At 61.0% G+C, this 22,504-nt stretch overlaps 1 protein-coding gene across 4 annotated transcripts in view; it reads left to right on the top strand.

Annotated features, from left to right (window-relative positions):
• The window catches only part of PKD1 (polycystin 1, transient receptor potential channel interacting), a 46,687-nt gene that overhangs the window by 22,180 nt on the left and 2,003 nt on the right, over positions 1–22,504 (top strand). For 2 of the 4 annotated variants that reach the window (XM_075994959.1, XM_075994961.1), the window contains exons 12-43: positions 862–993; positions 1,181–1,356; positions 1,696–1,829; positions 2,385–6,007; positions 6,211–6,360; positions 8,005–8,148; positions 8,240–8,519; positions 8,593–8,806; positions 8,876–9,035; positions 9,411–9,563; positions 10,367–10,511; positions 10,594–11,214; positions 11,460–11,616; positions 11,807–12,059; positions 12,188–12,383; positions 13,553–13,723; positions 13,801–13,944; positions 14,033–14,243; positions 14,329–14,455; positions 15,714–15,830; positions 15,936–15,985; positions 16,179–16,363; positions 16,444–16,537; positions 19,415–19,533; positions 19,610–19,812; positions 19,886–20,080; positions 20,427–20,566; positions 20,971–21,083; positions 21,304–21,448; positions 21,555–21,680; positions 21,901–22,075; positions 22,168–22,458. In XM_075994959.1, coding sequence (XP_075851074.1) covers positions 862–993; positions 1,181–1,356; positions 1,696–1,829; positions 2,385–6,007; positions 6,211–6,360; positions 8,005–8,148; positions 8,240–8,519; positions 8,593–8,806; positions 8,876–9,035; positions 9,411–9,563; positions 10,367–10,511; positions 10,594–11,214; positions 11,460–11,616; positions 11,807–12,059; positions 12,188–12,383; positions 13,553–13,723; positions 13,801–13,944; positions 14,033–14,243; positions 14,329–14,455; positions 15,714–15,830; positions 15,936–15,985; positions 16,179–16,363; positions 16,444–16,537; positions 19,415–19,533; positions 19,610–19,812; positions 19,886–20,080; positions 20,427–20,566; positions 20,971–21,083; positions 21,304–21,448; positions 21,555–21,680; positions 21,901–22,075; positions 22,168–22,458 — 9,144 coding nt within the window. Of the gene's footprint in view, positions 1–861; positions 998–1,180; positions 1,357–1,695; positions 1,830–2,384; positions 6,008–6,210; positions 6,361–8,004; positions 8,149–8,239; positions 8,520–8,592; positions 8,807–8,875; positions 9,036–9,410; positions 9,564–10,366; positions 10,512–10,593; positions 11,215–11,459; positions 11,617–11,806; positions 12,060–12,187; positions 12,384–13,552; positions 13,724–13,800; positions 13,945–14,032; positions 14,244–14,328; positions 14,456–15,713; positions 15,831–15,935; positions 15,986–16,178; positions 16,364–16,443; positions 16,538–19,414; positions 19,534–19,609; positions 19,813–19,885; positions 20,081–20,426; positions 20,567–20,970; positions 21,084–21,303; positions 21,449–21,554; positions 21,681–21,900; positions 22,076–22,167; positions 22,459–22,504 lie in introns of those variants that run through there. The other 2 variants (XM_075994960.1, XM_075994962.1) reach the window with 2 other exon arrangements.

The raw sequence follows: 22,504 nt of genomic DNA, 5'->3' as shown, positions 1-22,504 counted from the left end.
CACTCCTCAGGACACTCACTAATCGCTAGATTACTAAACGTCAGCCGAAACAGCCACTCTACAAGTGCTTCTGCTCACCTTTCATGAAACAAATTGTCTAACTCTTTGCCCACCTGACCTCATATGAGGCACTGTGAGTCCAGGTGCGTGTTCTGGGCTGTCTGTTGTGCTCCCACCTGGCTAATGTGAGTGGTTTTTGAGGGAGTCTGAACCTCTGATGAGAGAGTCTGCTGGCCTGCGTGGGGGCCATGCTGGGGCCATGCAGGAATGCGGGCTGTCCTCTTCTCGGGGTTACCTAACCCCTGCCCTAGAAGTCACTGGAAGGGCCTCACAATATTTGTGGGGTTGTTCAGGGAGCTGTATCCCAGCCCCTGGTGACGCCTGTTCTGTCAGTTGTTCAGACCTTCCCCAAGGCCCTGTCCAGCTGAGGAGCTGGGGCAGGAGCCTAGGATGGGGGTTTGTGAGAACTCGGAGATAGGTTGACTCTTTGTAGCTGGTACTAGGTCTGCTATACAGATGGGGAAGCTGAGGCATAGAGGGGCCAAGGCATAACCAAGGCCATGCAGCTGGAGGTTGGAGAGCCAAGTCTTGACCTGAAATTAGTGCCCACCTGGCCCCTGCACCACACAGCCTCTTGAGACGAGGCTAGGCCCCGGGCACGTCCCTCTGCTCCCTGATGTGGGGGTCTGGCAGTTGTGGCTCAGCTGCAGGCCCGCCAGCCCGTTTGCCATGCTGGTGTTCCCCAGCACCCCAATGGGGTGAATCCCGGCGGGTGGACAGGACCTGAAGGCACAGTTGAGCCTCCACAGACTCCCAGCTGGGCAGGGTCTTGACCTTGGCTGATGCTGCACCCTCCCCCAGAGGTACAGCCCTGCGGTGGAGGCCGGCTCAGACGTGGTCTTCCGATGGACCATCGACGACAAGCAGTCCCTGACCTTCCACAACGTGGTCTTCAACGTCATCTACCAGAGCGCCGCCGTCTTCAAGCTCTCAGTAGGTGGGCAGGTGGGCGGGGTGTGTCCTGGGGCACCAGGCTGTCGCCTTGCCTTCCGTTCTGCTCTGCCCACGGGTCTGCTGTGGCCGTGGGTGAGTGCAGGAGGGCCGAGTGGGGCCCGGGCCTTCCCGTCCACTGTCCTCACGGCCAGCTGTGGCCCATACTCACTGATGCCTGTCTCCGCAGCTGACGGCCTCCAACCACGTGAGCAACGTGACGGTGAACTACAATGTCTCTGTGGAGCGGATGAACAGGATGCGGGGCCTGCAGGTGTCTGCGGTGCCAGCCGTGCTGTCCCCCAACGCCACGCTGGCACTCACAGCCAGCGTGCTGGTGGACACGGCCGTGGAGGTGGCCTTCCTGTGAGCACCTGGGGCCTGGCAGTGGGAGTGGGCGGCCAGCTGGGTTCTTGTCCCAGTCCCTGGCCTCATCTGTGGGACCCCAGGCCAGAGCGTTGCTTTTCTGAGCCTCAGTTTCCTCATCTGTTGGGGGTGCCAGGTGCACAGGATGCTGGGAGGGCTGCATGGGATGGAGTGGGAGGACCTGGCACAGCAGAGCTGGGGTGCCTGGGTGGAGGAGCTGGGAGGTGCCACTGCAGGGCACAGGTGCGTGCAACTGGGCCAGCGGGCGCCCCCACCGTGAGTTCAGCCCCGCCTGCCGCCCTGTGTGGTCTGCTCATGGGCTGCCCACCGCCCTGACAGGTGGACCTTCGGGGACGGGGAGCAGACACTGGGTCAGTTCAAGCCTCCATACAATGAGTCCTTCCAGGTCCCAGACCCGGCGGTGTCCCAGGTGCTGGTGGAGCACAACGCCACGCACACCTATGTAGCCCCAGGTGAGGGCAGGGTGTTGCTCTGGGGGCTCTGAGCTTGGGTAGCCCTTCCCCCGGGGCAGTTTCCCCCAGGGACAATCCCCCTGGGGTACATCCCTCATGCCCTCCTCATGACCCGCTGGGGTTAATGGCTCTGGGCCCTTCCTGGGGTGAAGGTGAGTGCCTGGGTGTGAGTGGTGGGGGTGAACAGGGCGCCTGAACCCTACAAATCGAATCTGTTGGCCAGAAATTGGACCTTCTATTCCCCTGCTCTCAGCCTTTTAATTTTTAAAATTCCAGAAGCTCCACACGCTAATGCCTCTCCATTAGCAGGGCAGGCCAAGCTCTGTCCTGGCGTTGCGCTTGCTGCTTTGTAACCTGAGTGCGGGGGAGAGATGGTCCCACCCCACCCCACCCCCAGACGGCTGCAGCTAGTGCTGTCCCACGTCCCTGCCACAGGGCGGGTTGAGGGTGTAGCTGCTAATGCTTCAATGTGGGGCCTGCTCCTCGCCCAGGAGGGGGGTGCTCCGTGCTCACCCTGTGTCGGGCAGCTGCCCCACTCTGGGCCTGTCCCCACAGGTGAGTACAACCTGACTGTGCTTGCGTCCAACGCCTTCGAGAACCTGACGCAGCAGGTGCCTGTCAGTGTGCGTGCCACCCTGCCTGCCGTGGCCGTGGGCATGAGCAGCAGCATCCTGGTGACTGGCCAGCCTGTCACTTTCTACCCACAACCCCTGCCCTCGCCTGGTGGCATCCTATACACGTGGGACTTCGGGGACGGCTCCCCCATCCTGCAGCAGAACCAGCCGGTGGTCAACCACACCTACACCTTGAGGGGCGCATACTTCGTCCGCCTGGAGGTCAACAACACGGTCAGCAGCGTGGTGGCACAGGCAGATGTCCGAGTCTTCGAGGAGCTCCGAGGCCTGAGCGTGCGCATGAGCCCGGCTGTGGAACAGGGTGCGCCTGTCACGGTCAGTGCCGCTGTGGAGACGGGCGACAACGTCACGTGGACCTTCGACATGGGGGATGGCACTGTGCTCACGGGCCCTGAGGCCATGGTGGAGCACGTGTACCTGCGGGCACAGAACTGCACGGTGACTGTGGGTGCGGCCAGCCCTGCTGGCCACCTGGCCCAGAGCCTGCAGGTGCAGGTCTTTGTCCTGGAGGTGCTACGTATTGAGCCTGCCGCCTGCATCCCCACACAGCCCCATGCCCGGCTGACAGCTTACGTCACTGGGGACCCTGCCCACTATCAGTTCGAGTGGACCTTTGGGGACGGCTCCTCTAACATGACCATCCAGGGGTCCCCAGTGGTAACACACAACTTCACACGGAGTGGCACGTTCCCCTTGGTCTTGGTCCTGTCGAGCCGTGTGAACAAGGCTCATTACTTCACCAGCGTGTGCGTGGAGCCCGAGGTGGGCAACGTCACCCTGCAGCCCGAGAGGCAGTTCGTGCGGCTTGGGGATGAGGCCCAGCTGGTGGCGTGTGCCTGGCCGCTGTTCCCCTACCGCTACGCCTGGGACTTGGGCACCAAGGATGCCGCCCCCGCCTGCACCTGGGGCCCCGAGGTTACATTCACCTACCGTGAACCGGGGTCCTACTTGGTGACAGTCACCGTGTCCAACAACGTCTCTGCCGCCAACGACTCGGCTCTGGTGGAGGTGCAGGAGCCGGTGGTGCTCTCGGGCATCAGGGTCAACAGCTCCCACGTGCTGGAGCTGCGGCAGCCCTACCTCTTCTCGGCGCTGGGCCGAGGGCACCCTGCCACCTATCTGTGGGAGCTGGGGGACGGCAGGTCGCTTGAGGGCCCAGAGGTAACCCATGCCTACAACAGGACCGGTGACTTCACTGTCCGGGTGGCCGGCTGGAACGGGGTCAGCCACAGCGAGGCCTGGCTCAACGTCACAGTGAAGCGGCGTGTGCAGGGGCTCAGCCTCAATGCCAGCCGCACGGCGGTGCCCCTGAACGGCAGTGTGAGCTTCAGCACCTCGCTGGAGGCGGGCAGTGACGTCCACTACTCCTGGGTTCTGTGCGACCGCTGCACACCCATTCCTGGGGGCCCCACCATCTCCTACACCTTCCGCTCAGTGGGCACCTTCAACATCATCGTCACAGCTGAGAACGAGGTGGGTTCCGCCCAGGACAGCATCTTCGTCTACGTCCTGCAGGTCATCGAGGGGCTGCAGGTGGTGGGTGGGGGCGGCAGCTGCTGCTTCCCCACCAACCACACGCTGCAGCTGCAGGCCGCGGTCAGGGACGGCACCAACATCTCCTACAGCTGGACCGCTCAGCGGGACGGCGGCCCTGCCCTGGTCGGCAGTGGCAAGGGCTTCTCGCTCACCGCCCTCGAGGCAAGCACCTACCACATCCAGCTGCGGGCCACCAATATGCTGGGCAGTGCCTGGGCCAACCGCACTGTGGACTTCGTGGAGCCCATGGGGTGGCTGAGTGTGGCTGCCTCCCCCAACCCAGCTGTCGTCAACATGAGCGTCACCCTCTGTGCTGACCTGGCTGGTGGCAGCGGCGTTGTTTATACTTGGTCCTTGGAGGAAGGGCTGAGCTGGGAGACCCCCGAGCCATCCACCACCCACACCTTCGCCACAGCTGGCCTGCACCTGCTCACGGTCACAGCCAGGAACCAGCTGGGCTCAGCCAATGCCACCACCGAAGTGGCCGTGCAGGTGCCTGTGAGCGGCCTCAGTATCAGGGCCAGTGAGCCCAATGGCAGCTTTGTGGCCACTGGCTCCACAGTGCCGTTCTGGGGGCAGCTGGCCGCAGGCACCAACGTGAGCTGGTGTTGGGCTGTGCCAGGTGGCAACAGGCATGGCCAGCATGTCGCCGTGGTCTTCCCTGATGCTGGTGCCTTCTCTGTCCAGCTCAACGCCTCCAACGCAGTCAGTTGGGTCACAGCCACGCACAGCCTCACGGTGGAGGAACCCGTCGTGGGCCTGGTGCTGTGGGCCAGCAGCAAGGTGGTGGCACCTGGGCAGTTTGTCCACTTTCAGATCCTGCTGGCCACCGGCTCGGCTGTCACCTTCCGCCTGCAGGTTGGCGGGGCTGGCCCCGAAGTGCTCCCCGGGCCCCGTTTCTCCCGCAGTTTCCCCCGGGTGGGAGACCACGTGGTGAGTGTGCAGGCCGAGAACCATGTGAGCCGGGCGCAGGCGCAGGTGCGCATCTCGGTGCTGGAGGCCGTAAGCGGGCTGCAGGTGCCGGACTGCTGCGAGCCGGCCATCGCCACAGGCACTGAGAGGAACTTCACGGCCCGTGTGCAGCGCGGCTCTCGAGTCGCCTACGCCTGGTACTTCTCCTTGCAGAAGGTTCAGGGCGACTCGCTGGTCATCCTGTCTGGGCGGGACGTCACCTACACACCCGTGGCTGCAGGGCTGCTGGAGATCCACGTGCGTGCCTTCAACGCGCTGGGCAGTGAGAACCGGACGCTCGTGATGGAGGTCCAGGATGTCGTCCAGTACGTCGCGCTGCAGAGCGGCCGCTGCTTCACCAACCGCTCGGCGAGGTTTGAGGCCGCCACGAGCCCTAGCCCCCGGCGTGTGGCCTACCACTGGGACTTCGGAGATGGGGCCCCAGTGCAGGACACAGACGAGCCCTGGGCCGAGCACTCGTACCTGCAGCCCGGAGACTACCGTGTGCAGGTGAATGCCTCCAACCTGGTGAGCTTCTTCGTGGCACAGGCCACAGTGACTGTCCAGGTGCTGGCCTGCAGGGAGCCGGAGGTGGACGTGGCCCTGCCCCTGCAGGTGCTGATGCGGCGCTCCCAGCGCAACTACCTGGAGGCCCATGTTGACCTGCGTGACTGTGTCACCTACCAGACCGAGTATCGCTGGGAGGTGTACCGTGCTGCCAGCTGCCAGCGGCTGGGGCACATGGCCCGAGTGGCCCTGCCCGGTGTGGACGTGAGCCGGCCCCAGCTGGTTGTGCCTCGCCTGGCACTGCCCGTGGGCCACTATTGCTTTGTGTTTGTGGTGTCATTTGGGGACACCCCATTGGCACGGAGCATTCAGGCCAACGTGACAATGGCACCGGAGCGCCTGGTGCCCATCATCGAGGGTGGCTCATACCGTGTGTGGTCAGACACGCAGGACCTGGTGCTGGACGGGAGTAAGTCCTATGACCCCAACCTGGAGGACGGCGACCAGACACTGCTCAGCTTCCACTGGGCCTGTGTGGCCTCAACACAGGTCAGCCACGTGGCCAGGCTGTCCTCCCTGCCCTTGGTCATGCTCTCTAATGGGTCCTGCAACTGCCCAGCACTCTGCATGGGCCTGGGGTTAGCCATCCTCAGTGTTTGGTGGGCCTGGTCCCAGCATGGGGAGCTGGGCCTCACTTTGAAGCGGGTCGTGGGTCTCATGGCACCTTGCCCCCTCTCATCTGTGGGCTGCAGAGTGAGGCTGGCGGGTGCACGCTGAACTTCGGGCCCCGCGGGAACAGCGTTGTCACCATCCCCCGGGAGCGTCTGGAAGCGGGTGTGGAGTACACCTTCAGCCTCACCGTGTGGAAGGCGGGCCGGAAGGAGGAGGCCACCAACCAGACGGTGGGTGTGCCCAACCCTGATTTTTTTATAGGTTTTCTGTATTTTAGTGCTTTAGATTGTCTCCTAACTTCTTGTTGGTTTTGATACAGATTTTATTTAACAAAACATTCTACTTCAACATTGTTTCTTTCCAAGCCAGGAGACGGTTGCACATAAAACCTTTTTTTATTTTTTTATTTTAGCATATTATGGGGGTACAAGTGTTAAGGTTACATATATTGCCCATGCCCCCCCAAGTCAGAACTACAAGCGTGTCCATCCCTCAAACGTTGCACCTCTTACTCGTTGTGTTTGTTTGTATATCCTCATCCCCTCCTCCCCCTCCCACCTGCCCGACACCTGATAAATGTTGTTCCTATATGTCCACTTAGGTGTTGATCCGTTAATACCCATTTGCTGGTAAGTACATGTGGTGCTGGTTTTTCCATTCTTGAGATACTTCACTTAATAGAATGGGTTCCAGCTGTATCCAGGAATATACGAGAGGTGCTATATCACCGTTTTTTCTTAAAGCTGAGTAGTTCTCCATGGTATACATATACCACATTTTATTAATCCACTCATGAATTGATAGGCACTTGGGTTGTTTCCACAGCTTTGCAATTGTGAATTGTGCTGCTATAAACATTCGAGTGCAGGTGTCTTTTTCATAAAGTGACTTTTGATCTTTTGGGTAGATGTCCAGTAGTGAAATTGCTAGATCAAATGGTAGATCTACTTGTATTGCTTTGAGGTGTCTCCATATTGCTTTCCACAGAGGCTGAACCAGTTTGCAGTCCCATACATACAATCTTAAAGGGGCCATACAGACTCCAGTGATTTATAGAAAGTGAACACTATGTGGACAGTGCAAAGGACAGTGAGAAACACCCCCCCTCCCCAGAGGCAGCCACTCTTCCCAGAGCCCGTGTGGCATTTCCAGATGGGGTGGGCCCGTTCTCACCCTCCTCTGTCCTGGACTGGCCAGGCAGCTCAGGACCACCGTGCAGGTGACCTAACCCCATGGTGCCTTGCTGGTGCCCCAGGGTGGGAGCGTCTGTTTCTGTCCTGGAGGCCAGACTTCTCTCAGCTGGCCTGGCTGGGAGGGGCCTACCCAGAGCTGTACTCACCTGTGCACTTCAAATGCCCAGGTGAGCGTGGGCCTGTGTCCGGGACCACGAGCCGCAGATGCTGGGGTCAGGTTGTTGGGATCATGGTCCAGCCCAGCTCAGCTGTCTGAGGCGGACCCCATCCCAGGGCAGCAGGACCTGTGACGCAGGGCCATGGCAAGGACTGTGGTCTCCAACCGCATGCTGCATTCATTCATTCATTCATTCATTCATTCATTCATTCATTCACACTCACACGCCCACCTTCCCTGGGTCCATCTGTCAGTGAGCTGCCAGCCTCGAGCTGGGCCCTGCTGTGCAGAACAAGCCTCACGTGGCCTTTGCCACTTTAGATGACCAACCTCTCTGCAGGTTGGGGGATGGAAAACAGGATGGGTTGTCTGGGGCCAGGCAGAGCTCACTGGGTGGGGACTGGGCTCCTCAGAAACCTGGTGCTCAGGCTGAGTGGTAGCAGGTCTGCCCAGAGGCACCTTCCCAGCTGGGGAGCAGCCAGGCTGGGCCGACTTGGCTTTCTGAGAACACGGCCCCTCCCCAGGTGCTGATCCGGATTGGCCGGGTGCCCATCGTATCCTTGGAGTGTGTGTCCTGCAAGGCACAGGCGGTGTACGAAGTGAGCCGCAGCTCCCACGTGTACCTGGAGGGTCGCTGCCACAACTGCAGCGGCGGCTCCAAGCGCGGGGTGAGCCATGGGGCGGGGCCTGAGGGGCGTGGTCGGAGGCCGAGGGGTGGGGTCTGCGCTCCGCCCCCTCACCGCGGTGCCCCGCCCACAGCGTTGGGCCGCGCGTACCTTCAGCAATAAGACGCTGGTGCTGGACGAGACGACCACGTCCACGGGCAGCGCGGGCATGCGGCTGGTGGTGCGCCAGGGCGTGCTGCGGGATGGCGAAGGCTACACGTTCACGCTCACCGTGCTGGGCAGCTCGGGCGAGGAGGAGGGCTGCGCCTCCATTCGTCTGTCCCCTAACCGCCCGCCCCTTGGGGGCTCCTGCCGCCTCTTCCCGCTGGACGCCGTGCGGGCCCTCACCACCAAGGTGCACTTTGAATGCACAGGTGAGTGCGGGCCTGCATCAGGGACGTGCGCCCCGGATGCTGAGGTCCGCCCTGATGCTGTGGGGTCCCACAGGCTGGCGTGATGCAGAGGACGCGGGCGCCCCGCTGGTGTATGCGCTACTGCTGCGGCGCTGTCGCCAGGGCCACTGCGAGGAATTCTGCATCTACAAGGGCAGCCTCTCTACCTATGCGGCTGTGCTGCCCCCCGGCTTCAGGCCACGCTTTGAGGTGGGCCTGGCTGTGGTTGTGCAGGACCAGCTGGGTGCTGCTGTAGTCGCCCTCAACAGGTGAGCTGGGCCCATGGGGAGGGAGCCTTGGTGACCACTGTCCGCTCATAGCCCTCTTCTGCCCTGTAGGTCTCTGGCCATTGCCCTTCCAGAGCCCAATGGCAGCACCCCAGGGCTCACCGCCTGGCTGCACGGCCTCACCGCCAGCGTGCTGCCTGGGCTGCTGAGACAAGCTGACCCCCAGCACGTCATCGAGTACTCACTGGCCCTGGTCACTGTGCTCAATGAGGTCAGTGTGGGCGGAGAGGGGCTGCCCCAGCATCTGGTCCACTTATGGTGGGGGGCTTAGGCTAGTACTCCTGCCTGTCCCCTGCCCCCCAGCAGAATCCCTAATGTTCCCGAAGCAAGCCTCTTGTCCTTAGCAGCCACCACATGGCAGGCCCTCCCCTGTGCTTGCCCACACACCCTCTGGTGCCCCTTGGCCCCAGGATGGCAGCTGGGCTCGCGCCGTTTTGCCATCAAAGAAACAGCTCAGGGCCTTGAGTCCCTGCTCAGGCCACACCGCATAAACAGGCGTAACTGAGCCTTGGGCATGCCGGGGACTGCGCTGCTGGGTGGGTCTGCAGTCCCGCTGACGGCTCCCTGTGCCCGCCACCCACCCCAGCACGAGCAGGCCCCTGCCGCGGCAGCAGAGTCGAGCTGGGAGCAGCAGCTGCGAGCCCAGATGCGCAAGAACGTCACGGAGACCCTGGTCTCCCTGCGGGTCAACACCGTGGATGACATCCAGCAGATCGCTGCGGCGCTGGCCCAGTGCATGGTGCGTACGATGGCGCCCGTGCGCCTTCCCGTGGCAGCCCTGGGCGCTGAGCCCCACAGCCCCCACCCGGCCCCATGGCCCCCTAAGGCAGTCTCAGCTGTTCCTCTCGATGCTACCTGCCAGGAACCCACAGGTGGTCTCAAAGTCAGCCGTGCCAGGTAGCCCAGGGCACAAAGAGTGGCCCAGGTTTGGGGAGAGGTGGACACAAGGACACTGCTCCCTCAGGCACTCACCTGGCACCTTTGACATGGGCTCTCCACTCTGTGAGGCACCCAGTGGCTGGCGTCCAGACTTGTGAGGGGGTGCACAGCTGGTGGGGGATTGCTACAGAGCAGGGTCCAGCCCTTGGGGAGGAGAAAGAGCCTTCTGAGTAGAGGTCCTCCTGTTGCCATGTGGGTTCCGTGGCCATGCATGTGGCTGGTGTGGACTCGATCCACAGCTTTGGCATCTGCCTCACTTTAGTTGTGTGAAGAGACACCCTGGGGTGGCTGGCAGGTCCGTGCCACGTGGGCCCTAGGAGGAGTTTGGACGTGCCATGGGTTGGGAGGAGCCACTGGGGGGCTTTCGGCAGGGAGGCTGTGCGTGGCTCTGTGGCTGGCAGGTTCCCCAGCTGCAGAGTGCAGTGCCTGGGGGAGGGTGCTGCCCGGCCTCCTGGCCCGCGTGAGCACGCAGGTGGGCCACGTTGGGGGAGGAGGGGCGCAAACCAACCCAAGCAACTGTTGGGGAGCTGCCACCACGCCTGGGCCCCTGGCCATGACGTCGCGTGGCGGAATGTGGCTGGACATCGGCTGGGCTCTGTGCAGGTGTCCAGCAGGGAGCTCGTGTGCCGCTCATGCCTGAAGCCAACGCTGCACAAGCTGGAGGGCATGATGCGCATCCTGCAGGCCGAGACTACTGAGGGCACTGTGACGCCCACGGCCATTGCCGACAGCATCCTCAACATCACAGGTGCGGCTCGCCGGGCTCCCCTCCCCAGCCTCCCAGCCGGACCTCCCAGCTGGACCTCCCTCACCCTCTGTCCCATCCGCAGGTGACCTCATCTACTTGGCCAGTGTGGACGTGCAGGGACCACAGCCCTCAGAGCTAGGGGCTGAGCCGCCCTCTCTGATGGTGGCGTCCAAGGCCTACAACCTCTCGTCTGCCCTCATGTGCATCCTCATGCGCTCCCGTGTGCTCAACGAGGAGCCCCTGACCCTGGCGGGAGAGGAGATCGTGGCCCAGGGCAAGCGCTCGGACCCGCTGAGCCTGCTGTGCTATGGCAACGCCTCAGGCCCCGGCTGCCACTTCTCTATCCCGGAGGCCTTCAGCGGGGCCCTGTCCAACCTCAGTGACGTGGTGCAGCTCATCTTCCTCGTCGACTCCAACCCTTACCCCTTTGGCTACATCAGCAATTACACAGTCTCCACCAAGGTGGCGTCCATGGCCTTCCAGACGCAGGCCGGTGCCCAGATCCCCATCGAGCGGCTGGCGTCCGAGCGCGCCATCACGGTGAAGGTGCCCAACAACTCAGACCAGGCTGCCTGGAGCCACCACAGCCCCGCTGGCCCCGCTGTTGTCCAGCCCCGGGCCTCAGTCAGCGCTGTGGTCACCCCAGACAACAGCAACCCTGAGGCCGGGCTACACCTGCGGCTCACCTACACGCTGCTGGCCGGTGGGTGCTCTGACGGGCACGTGGGCATGTTCCACCCTGCCAGCCTCGTCCCTGGGCAGCGAAGGCATTTCTGCAAACACCCCCTCATGTGTGGTCTCTGGGACAGTCTGCCTTCCGCTTCACGGGGCCTGGCTGGAGGAGAGTCGAGAGGCCCCGGGGAATGCCACCTCCAGAGGCAGGGCTTGGAGGGCTCCGGGGTAGGTGAGTTCCCGGCCAGGCGTCCGACCCTGCGCTTTCCACCCTAGAGCGCTACCTGTCAGAGGAGCCCGAGCCCTACCTGGCCGTCTACCTGCACACGGCACCCGGGCCCAACGAGTACAACTGCTCGGCCAGCAGGAGGATCAGCCCGCAGGTGCTGGCGGGTGCTGACCACAGGCCCTACACCTTCTTCATCGCCCCAGGGTGAGTGGCACGGCAGGAGCGTGCGTGCAGCGGGGGCAGGGTGAGTCTGCATTTGTCACAGTCTCAGGGCCTCTGTGGGAACGGTGGCAGCAGGAAGACTGGGGTGCAGGCCAGGACAGGACCTGAGGCCAGGACACCCAACCTGGCTCAGGCCCAGGGCTGGTTGTGACACTCCCGTGTCCCTGCCCAGGACTGGAGACCCGGGTGGGAGCTACTACCTGAACTTCACCAGCCACTTCCACTGGTCGGCGCTGGAGGTGTCTGTGGGCCTGTACACGTCCCTGTGCCAGTACTTCAACGAGGAGGAGATGGCGTGGAAGACAGAGGGGCTGGTGCCCCTGGAGGAGACCTCACCCAGCCAGGCCGTCTGCCTCACCCGCCACCTCACCGCCTTCGGGGCCAGCCTCTTTGTGCCCCCCAGTCACGTCCGCTTCATCTATCCTGTGAGTGGTCCCAGTCCTTGTGCTCCTTGGCAGGGCTGAGTAGGACCTGGGCAGGCCCGGCCCCAGCCCTGCCCGGGACAGTGGAGTCTGCATGTGACCTCCTGGGCCTGGTGGCTCTGTCCTTTCAGGAGCCGGCTGCAGGCATGAACTACGTCGTCCTGCTGACATGTGCCGTGAGCCTGGGGACCTACGTGGTCATGGCCATGATCCTGCGCAAGCTGGACCAGCTGGATGTCAGCCGGGCCCGCAACATCCCTTTCTGTGGGAAGAGGGGCCGCTTCAAGTACGAGATTCTGGTCAAGACCGGCTGGGGCCGGGGCTCAGGTGAGAGAAGGGGTGCCGGGCGGGGAAGCAGGGCCCACCCAAGCGGCCCGGCCACTGTGCCTGGCCGTCCTCCCGGAGTGACTCTCACAGCGGTTGTCGTGAGACAGGTGCTCAGTCACCAGGTGCTGTGTCAAGCCTTAGCTCGCTGCTCCTTGGAGTGACCGCACGACATTCGCTGCTCCCGAGACAGAACAGCTCCCAGTGGAGGCGGCGGCAGACCACGCAAAGCTCAGTGATCGGCAGGGAAGTCACTGTGGTTCTGTGACTTTTAAAGTTTATTTCCAAACATTAAAAACTCCCTTACTGTGGTTATAAGTGCATAGGGAAGCGCAGTGATACTTGCTTAGTGCTGTTTAATTTAAGACATTAGGAACTTGGGAAACAAAGCGTTTTGTTTCTCTCTGAGAAACTTCTCAGGACTGGTTTCAACGGTGCCACCTGCCTTCTGGCCGGGCAGCTCTGGGCGGGGCACGCATGTTTGCCGTGCCGAGTGCCTGTTCTTGTTTGTCTTGATGCCCACGTTTTGTGCTTTAAGTTTTCAACATCACAAAGTATCTCCAAGAAGTCTTTGAACGTGAGGTTTCTGCTGCAGCCCCTTCCTCCTTTTGCTGCGATCGCGTTCCTCGTCTGTGCTGCTGAGTCTGCCCTCACCGGGCAGTGCCAGCGTCCCACGGCCGTTGTCTCTGTAACTCCGTTCGCCAGTGTTGCCATTTTTTATTCCTTTGCTGTGCTTTCATCTTTGTTGGCCAACTCTGTTTTGATTTTTCACTTTTAAAAACTGTCAACCTGGGTCTGTGACTAGGGGAGGAGTGGAGGAGGCAACCTGGTCCATGCTTGTGCTGTGTGCGTGAACGGGGTGGCAGGTGTGCAGCGCCGGGTCACTGTTGGTGGCTCGCTTCTCCACCTGCATGGTGATCAGTGGATCGAGCAGTGCAGCTGTGTCTGCACTCACGCGGTTGCTCCAGTTCTCGAGCTGTGGGTTTGAGTCATGTTGTCGCAGAGTTGGCATTGACTGAACGACCCGAGGTCACTGCACCTCCTCTCGTGTGTTGGAACCGGGCAAAGCAAAGGCTGCTCGTGCCGGCTTGCGTGTGAACGAAGGTTGCCTGGGGTCCCACATGTAGCAGGCAGCAAACCCAGAGCTCTCCACCTCACGTTCCGTCCTCCAGGTACCACAGCCCACGTGGGCATCATGCTGTACGGGGTGGACAGCTGCAGTGGCCACCGGCACCTGGATGGGGACAGAGCCTTTCACCGCAACAGCCTAGACATCTTCCAGATCGCCACCCCGCACAGCCTGGGCAGCGTGTGGAAAATCCGAGTGTGGCACGACAATAAAGGTGTGGGGTGGGGACCTGCCGCCACCCTCCTGCCCCACCAGCAGCCTGCAGCCCTGACCCCACGCCACCCTCCACAGGGCTCAGCCCCGCCTGGTTCCTGCAGCACGTGGTCGTCAGGGACCTGCAGAGCGCACGCAGCACCTTCTTCCTGGTCAACGACTGGCTGTCCGTGGACACGGAGGCCAACGGGGGCCTCGTAGAGAAGGAGGTGCTGGCAGCAAGTAAGGCCAGGCTGGGTCCCCAGCCCAGGCAGATGGGGGGGGGGGGCTGCAGCTCAGCCCTCTCAGCCCCTCCCCTGCCCTTGCCCAGGTGACGCAGCTCTGTGGCGGTTCCGGCGCCTCCTGGTGGCTGAGCTGCAGCGTGGCTTCTTCGACAAACACGTCTGGCTCTCCATATGGGACCGGGCGCCTCGCAGCCGCTTCACCCGCGTCCAGAGGGCCACCTGCTGTGTCCTCCTCCTCTGCCTCTTCCTGGGTGCCAACGCCGTGTGGTACGGGGTTGTGGGAGACGCCGCCTACAGGTGGGTGCCCCAGGGGTCGGGATGGCCGCCTCCTGCCCAACCACCCTGCCGCCAGCTGACCTGCCTGGTCTCTCCTGCCGCACAGCCCAGGGCCCGTGTCTAGCCTGATCCCCCTGAGTGTCGACACCGTTGCCATCGGCCTGGTGTCCAGCGTGGTTGTCTACCCTGTCTACCTGGCCATCCTGTTCCTCTTCCGGATGTCGCGGAGCAAGGTGGGCTGTGGCTGGGGGCGTCAGCGCGCTGGGGGTGGAGTGTGGGCCTCAGCGCCGTGCCCGGGACCGTGCTGTCCAGTGCAGCAGCAGGAGGAAAGCCCGGTGACCCCAAAGCTGGTTCTTTGGAAAGATCAACAGACTGATCAAGAAACAAGGCGAAGTCTCAAATAGCCAGAACTGAGAATGAAAGAAGAAACGTGAGCACCACCCTCGCCAGGATCACAGGACCCGTGAGTGACGCCGCAGCGGCCATGGCCCACACGTCAGGGAGCTGGGAGAAACTAACATGTTTCCAGAAAGACAACAAACTGCCAAAACTGATTCAGGGAGAAATAAGAAAATCCATATGGGTCATGGCAAGTAAAGACGTTAACTAGTAATTTAAAAACCTCCCACAAAGAAAAGCCCCGGCCCGGATGCCTTTGCTGGTAGATTCTGCCACACAGTTAAAGACGAATTAGCACTGATCCCACACAAACTCTTTCCAAAAAGCTCAAGGGGAGGGAACCTTCTTCACTCATCCTGTGAGGCCATCACTACCCTGGCACCAAAGCTGGACGAAGCTGTCACAAGAAAAGGAAACTGCTGACTCTGGTGTCCCTTACACACAGAGGAGCCCTCAGCAGCACTAGAAGACCACACCCCGCAGCACGTGCGAAAGGGCCACACCCACGGCCAGGAGCGGAGACTCCCAGGAGTCTAGTCCAGTAACCATGAGCCACACGTGGCTGTTTATATTTAAATTAATTAAAATTAAATAAAATTAAAAGTTGAATCTGGGCACAGTGGCTCACGCCTGTGCTCCCAGCAATCTGGGAGGCCAAGGAGGGAGGATCACTTGAGACCAGAAGTTCAAGACCAGCCTGAGCAGGAACAAGACCTTATTTCTACTAAAAATAGAAAAGATTAGCCGGGCATGGTGGCGCATGCCTGTAGTCCCAGCTACTTGGGAGGCTGAGGCAGGAGGCTCGCTTGAGCCCAGGAGTTTGAGGCTGCAATGAGCTATGATGATGCCACTGCACATTAGCCCAAGAGACAGAGCAAGACCCTGTTTCAAAAAAATAAAAAAGTTCTTTAGTTACACCAACCATATTTCAAGTGCTTGATGGCAACATGAGGCTAGGGGCTCCTGCAGTGTACAGCGTGGATATAGAACGTATCCATCATTCTAGAACATTCTGTCACCACTGGTCTATATGCTGTCCGCCTAGGAGGTAGCTTCTACGTCCTGCTGACCACCGGCTCTCTCTCTCTGCAGGTGGCTGGGGGCCCGAGCGCCATCGCTGCAGGGCAGCAGGTGCTGGACGTGGACAGCTGCTTGGACTCGTCTGTGCTGGACAGCTCATTCCTCGCCTTCCCCGGCCTCCGCGCCGAGGTGGGTGCTCTGCTGGGGCGGGAGCAGCCTCGGGCCCCGCCTGGACTGGTGGCTCCTGCGCCTGGGGCAGCCCAGACTCTCAGGTACTCCCTGCACTCTCCACAGGCCCTCACTGGACAAATGCAAAATGACTTATTTCTGGATGATTCTAAAAGGTAGGTTCCCTAGAAAAAATGTGTGTCTTGGCATAGGTCTCCTGTGCCTTAAGTGTGTGGGTATCCGGGCCACTTGTCTGCTAGCTCTGTGTTGCCACATGCTGACCGAGAGCAGGTCTGCCCTGAAGCCTGGCGTGTCCACGTGTGACTGGCCTTGGGTTGGGGCTCTCCTTGCTGACCTGTCCACCTATAGCCTGGTGTTGTGGCCATCCAGCGAAGGCACGTTCAGTTGGCCGGACCTGCTCAGCGACCCGTCCATCGTGGGCAGCAGCCTGCAGCAGCTGGCTCAGGGCCGGGCAGGCTTCGTGCTGGGCCCGGAGGAGGACAGTCTCTCCCTGGTCAGCCCCTCCTCACCTGCCAAATACTTCTCAGCATCAGGTGAGCTTGCGGTGGGGAGGGGGGATTCCAAAGCCCACTCCTGAGGGCTGGCCCACCCTGACACATCCTGGTCCCTCTAGATGAAGACCTGATCCGGCAGGTCCTGGCCGAAGGAGCCGACAGCCTGGCCCCCACCCAGGACACGCAGATGGAAACGGACCTGCTCACTGGCTTGTGAGTGCCCCGCCTCCAGGGAGGGCGTGGCAGGTGGGGCAGCTTGGGGAGCCCAGGCCAGGAAGCCCTGCTTGCCGCCTGGGGGTGTTCTGCTCTGCCCCTCGTTCCTCCCAGTGCTGGGCTGTGGCTGTATTGCGCACTGCTCTGAGTTGCTGGTTCCTCATCTGTGGAAAGGGCCTCACGCGGCCACTCAGGGTCCCAGCAGCCTTCCCTTTAGGGAGGCAGCAGGAGCACAGGGCATTCGAGGGGTGGAAAGGCAGCTGCCCTGCAACCGTGGGGACTGGCCGTGGGGATGAATTTTGACTTCGGTCTCAAAGCAGTGAGAAATCGTGGGCAGGTTTTTAAATACCCCATGTTTTCTTTTGGAGACCTTTTTTGTTTGTTTTTTGAGTCAGAGTCTCACTCTCTTGCCTGGGGTACAGTGCCGTGGCGTCAGCCTAGCTCACAGTAACTTCAGACTCCTGGACTCAGGCGATCCTCCTGCCTCAGCCTCCAAAGTAGCTGGGACTACAGGCATGTGCCACCATGCCCGGCTAATTTTTTCTATATATATTTTAGTTGGCCAATTAATTTCTTTCTATTTATAGTAGAGAGGGGTCTCGCTCTTGCTCAGGCTGGTTTCAAACTCCTGAGCTCAAACGATCCGCCTGCCTCAGCGTCCCAGAGTGCTAAGATTACAGGCGTGCTTGGCTAATTTCTTTATATTTATAGTACACACGGGGTCTCACTCTTGCTCTGGCTGGTCTCAAACTCCTGAGCCTAAGCAATCCTCCCGCCTCGGCTTCCCAGAGTGCTAGGATTATAGGTGTGAGGCACCATGCCTGGCCTTTTGAAACCATTTTGATAATTTGTATTTTAAATAATTTACATATTTCTTGTTTTCCAACCTAATTACTAATATACACATAGAATACATGATGACATACAGTCATGTGCGGCATAGTGACTTTTCAGCCGATGGCAGACCACATGTGTGTAGTACCGTGATGGTCCCATGATATTATGGTACCATATTTCTGCTGTGCCTTTGTCCACGTAGATATTTTTTAGATACACAAATACTTCCCACTGTGTTACAATTACCAGCAGTATTCGATCGTCACCTGCTGTACAGGTTTGTAGCCCAGGAGCAACTGGCTGTACCGTCTAGCGTAGGCGCTACCGTCTAGTTTGTGTAGGTGCCCTCTGTGACATTCACATGGTAAAATCGCCTAACGCATTTCTTAGAAAGTGTTCCCATCATTGAGCCACGCATGACTGTGTTTCTTTTCTTGTCCATATCTATTTTACTATCTGCATTTTCATTCCTTCGAGCTCTTCTAATTCTTAAGCAACCAGAAATTACTCAGATGTGAACTGTCCCATGACACAGACAAAAAGGGAAAGCTTCCTAAATTGTTTTGGGAAGGCAGGTAACCATCACATAAGGACATCTTTATGAGGAAATTTCCCATTGATTTAAAATATATATATATAATATGGGGAAACACTGGGCCAGCTGTCGTACACCGCCCACCCCCAAATGTCTCCCGCCCAGAGTTCTTACTGGAACCCAGGCCTGCACACCTGGCTGCCCATGTGAGGGCGACTGCATGCACACGTCTCCCCCAGCCGCCGCGGACACTCTCTCCCCGGTGGTCCCTAGCTCGGAAAACGGCCGGTGCACTCTTCTAGGGGACCAAGACAGACATCTTGGATTCATTCTCAACTCCTCTGTGCCTTTCCTCCTTCCCCACCCCAGTCCTCCTCCTTGCTCCCTGCCCCTCCCCCTGACATCACCCTCTGCCCCGACAATTCCTGAGCCTGACCGCCAGGCTGTGTCCTCTGCCGCTCACCCTGTCTGGGCCAGTGAGAGCTGCTCCGAGTCAGCCCGTCTCTGCCTGGTGCGCCGGTTCTCTCCCTCTGCCTGACGGGTTATGCAGAACGTGGTACTTAGGACAACTGGGGTGGCAGGCATGCTGGTGTGGTGTGGTGTGGTGTGGTGTGGTGTGGTGTGGTGTGGTGTGGTGGGCGGCCTCAGCCCCCCATGCAGACCCACCACCGAGCTGCTTAGGCATCCTCCCAGCATGGCGGCCGACGTCCTCCCAGAGCGAGTGATCCTCAGGATCAATGCTGCTTTTTGTAGAGACGGGGATCTCGCTTTTGCTCAGGCTGGTCATGAAATCCTGAGCTCAAGTGATCCTCCCACCTCGGCCTCCTAGAATGCTAGGATTACAAGAGTGAGCCACCGCCCAGCCCCTCATGCAGGTTAGAGTCTCGGGTTTGATTCCGGGTACTCCCTGCTGTGTATATCACGTGATCCTCATACGATGTGTTCACAGCCACACATACAACACACACATGTACATGCAAAAGGACTAGAAATAACAATTGGCACTGCTGTTGTTTGTGTAAGGGAAATGCTGATATTAGCCTCTACTTTTACCTCATTTTTACAAACACTTAATACTACTTTTAAAATCAGAAAAGTCAATTTCAAGAAAATAATTGTTGCCTCCATTCACTTGTGACTGTGATCTCCCACCTCAGTAAATGAGAGTGCCTTGGGTTCGTTCAGGGCTCTGCAAAACAGGCATTTGGTGCAGTTCCCAGCACCGTGCCTGGGTCTGGGCTGTTCTTCGGTGGCGACATGAGGACTCGGGCCTTGGGCGATGACATGTAGCAGGAAGTGAGAAGAGAGGACTAGAGAGAGGTCCAAGCAGCTGGGTGGGTGTGGCCCCACCAGGTGACAGCCATGTCCTGAACTCCCAGCGCCACACCCACTCTGGTTGAAGCTCTGTGGTGCAGGAGGGGGGTGATCCTAAGGGCCAGATGGGCGGGACAGCAGCCCTGTCCTGGGAGGGTGAGAAGAACTCACAGCCCTACCTTGTCCCGCAGGTCCTGTGCTCTCGGGGAGAAGAGGGAGACGTTGATGCTGCAGCGGCTGGGGGAGAAGGGGCTACCCAGCCCAGGCCTGACCTGGGAGCAGCCCCAGGCAGCAAGGCTCTCCAGGACAGGTGCGCTTGTGTGTGCCCAGGACGCCCCAGCCCCTCCCTTTGGGCCGCCAGTCACATGTCTGTCTCTTGTCCCCAGGACTGGTGGAGGGTCTGCGGAAGCGACTGCTGCCGGCATGGTGTGCCTCCCTGGCCCACGGGCTCAGCCTGCTCCTGGTGGCTGTGGCCGTGGGGGTCTCGGGGTGGGTTGGCGCCAGTTTCCCCCCCAGCGTGAGTGTCATGTGGCTCCTCTCGAGCAGCTCCAGCTTTCTAGCCTCCTTCCTCGGGTGGGAGCCGCTCAAGGTGAGTGGGCTGTCGGAGCGGGGCTGCCAGTCCCTGGCACTTGTGGGCCCCTCTGATGCCACTCGCACCCCAGGTCCTGCTGGAAGCCCTCTACTTCTCACTGGTGGCCAAGAGGCTGCACCCGGACGAAGACGACACCCTGGTGGAGAGCCCGGCCGTGACACCTGTGAGCGAGCGTGTGCCCCGCGTGCGGCCCCCCCACGGCTTTGCACTCTTCCTAGCTAAGGAGGAAGCCCGCAAGGTCAAGAGGCTGCACAGCCTGCTGAGGGTGAGCCCAGTGCCCATGTTCCCTCCCAGCCAGTGCGCTCGTAATGTCCCCTTTCCTGACCACACGGGGCCCTTTCCATGTCGGGGCTCTGGAATCCTCCCCAGACCCCCGCCCTTACTCCTACCGCCTCCAGTCTGCACGGTTGCCCCGCCAAAAGGCCCGCTCCTGCCTGGCCTCAGCCTTCACCGGACTGCTGTCTTGCCTAGGCGGGGTGTGGTGGGGTCGGCACTGCCACTCCTTAGTGCCAGGCGCCCTGGCTGGTCAGGCTGCTGCCGGGCATTCCCAGAGCCCAGCCCTGTCACTGTGTGCTGGGGCAGCTGACCACAGTGCTGCCCCTGTCCTGCAGAGCCTCCTGGTGTACATGCTTTTCCTGCTGGTGACGCTGCTGGCCAACTACGGGGATGCCTCGTGCCAAGGCCACGCCTATCGTCTGCAGAGCTCCATCAAGCAGGAGCTAGGCAGCCAGGCCTTCCTGGCCATCACCCGGTACGGACGGCCCTGTGAGCACGCACGGCCCTGTGAGCACGCACACGCCTGCAGGGCTGGGGCTTGCTAGCACCAGCAGGGCCCACTTGGTCTTGCCCTTAGTCCAGCCCAGCCCCTAGGGGACATTTGGAAACATCTAGATACGTTTTTCGTTGTCAGGACTGAAGTAGGTGCTGTTTGGCATCTGGGTAGAGACCAGGATACTGCTAAACACCACAGTGCACAGGACAGCCTCACGACAGATAATTCTCTGCCCCCAAACATCAGCAGGCTGAGGCTGAGAGACTTGGGTCTAGCCTGGTCCCCTGGAGCTACAGTAGCTGTGCTCTCTGGGCCTCTACGGGCACCTCGCCCCCAGGTGGGCGCAGGGAGGCTAAGGCTGCACTCGACTGTGTCTGACGCAGATCTGATGAGTTCTGGCCATGGATGTCCCACGTGCTGCTCCCCTACGTCCACGGGAACCAGTCCAGCCCAGAGCTGGGACCCCCACGGCTGCGGCAGGTGCGGCTACAGGACGGTAAGCCAGGGAGGGTGCACCACCTCCTGCCCCGCTGTCTTTCAGAGAGTAGCTGTTAGCCGAGTTCTGTGCTCAGCCCTGCTACCCAGCCATGTGACCTGTACCCTCCTCAAGCCTCAGTGTCCTTTCTGTAAATGGAGATGACAACGTCTGCTTGACGGTTGCTGGGAACAGGTGCTCAACCAAGCTGGGCCGGTCTCCGGCCCCCTGTGTCTTTCAGCTGTCCGCCCAAACCCTCCTGGCTCCGGAGTGCACACATGCTCAGCCTCCGGAGGCTTCAGCACCAGTGACTATGGCGTCGGCTGGGACAGTGCAGCCCACAACGGCTCTGGGACATGGTCCTACTCTGCGCCCGACCTGCTGGGGTGAGCAGGGAGGGTCCGGGCTTCCATGCGAACAGGAGGGAAGAGTCCTCCAGAGGAGCCCCGGCTCCCAGGTCTGCCCTCTAACTCTGCCTGCTGCCGCCTGCAGCGCCTGGTACTGGGGCTACTGCGCCGTGTACGACAGCGGGGGCTACATGCAAGAGCTGGGCCTGAGCCTGGAGGAGAGCCGCGCCCAGCTGGGCTTCCTGCAGCTGCACAACTGGCTGGACAACAGGTGGGCTGGACAACAGATGGGTGTGACAGCAGGTGGGGGGCACACTGGGCTGGAGGCAGCTGCCTCTGCCCGGCCTGGGCCCTTCCCATTGCTGCTGCCCTCAGGTGCCTTGAGTCCCTGAAAAGCCCCGCTTTGTGCCCCACCCACACCACAAGCCCCAGGCCACCTCCCTGGCCCAGATGCCTCCTCCTGCTGCCCCTCAACCCTGCTCTCTGCGCAGGAGCCGTGCTGTGTTCGTGGAGCTCACGCGCTACAGCCCGGCTGTGGGGCTGCACGCCGCCGTCACGCTGCGCCTTGAGTTCCCCGCCGCTGGCCGTGCTGTGGCCGCCCTCAGTGTCCGCCCCTTCGCGATGCGGCGCCTCAGCGCGGGCCTGTCACTGCCGCTGCTGTCCTCGGTACGCCCGCCCCCCCCGCCCCGTGGCCCTGGTCCCGCCCCTCTGCCGGGCCCCGCCCACCCTGACCCCGCCCCGCCCCGCCCCTTCCGCAGGTGTGCCTGCTGCTGTTCGCGCTGTACTTCTCTGTGGCCGAGGCCCGGGCCTGGCGTAGGGAGGGGCGCGCGCGAGCCCTGCGGCCGGGGTTCTGGGCGCGGTGGCTGCTGGTGGCCCTGACCGCGGCCGCCGCGCTGGTGCGCCTAGCCCAGCTGAGCACTGCCGACCGCCAGTGGACCCGATTTGTGCGCGGCCGCCCGCGCCGCTTCACCAGCTTCGACCAGGTGGCGCAGCTGAGCTCCGTGGCCCGGGGCCTTGCAGCCTCCGTGCTCTTCCTGCTGCTGGTCAAGGTGAGGGCCCAGAGGTGGGTGGGCGCGGGGTCTGGGCCACACACCA

This window comes from Microcebus murinus, chromosome 19 (assembly GCF_040939455.1).
Source record: "Microcebus murinus isolate Inina chromosome 19, M.murinus_Inina_mat1.0, whole genome shotgun sequence".
Classification (NCBI taxonomy): domain Eukaryota; kingdom Metazoa; phylum Chordata; class Mammalia; order Primates; family Cheirogaleidae; genus Microcebus; species Microcebus murinus.
Note: the sequence above shows the minus strand (reverse complement) of the source record. Positions and strands in the feature narration are given on the sequence as shown.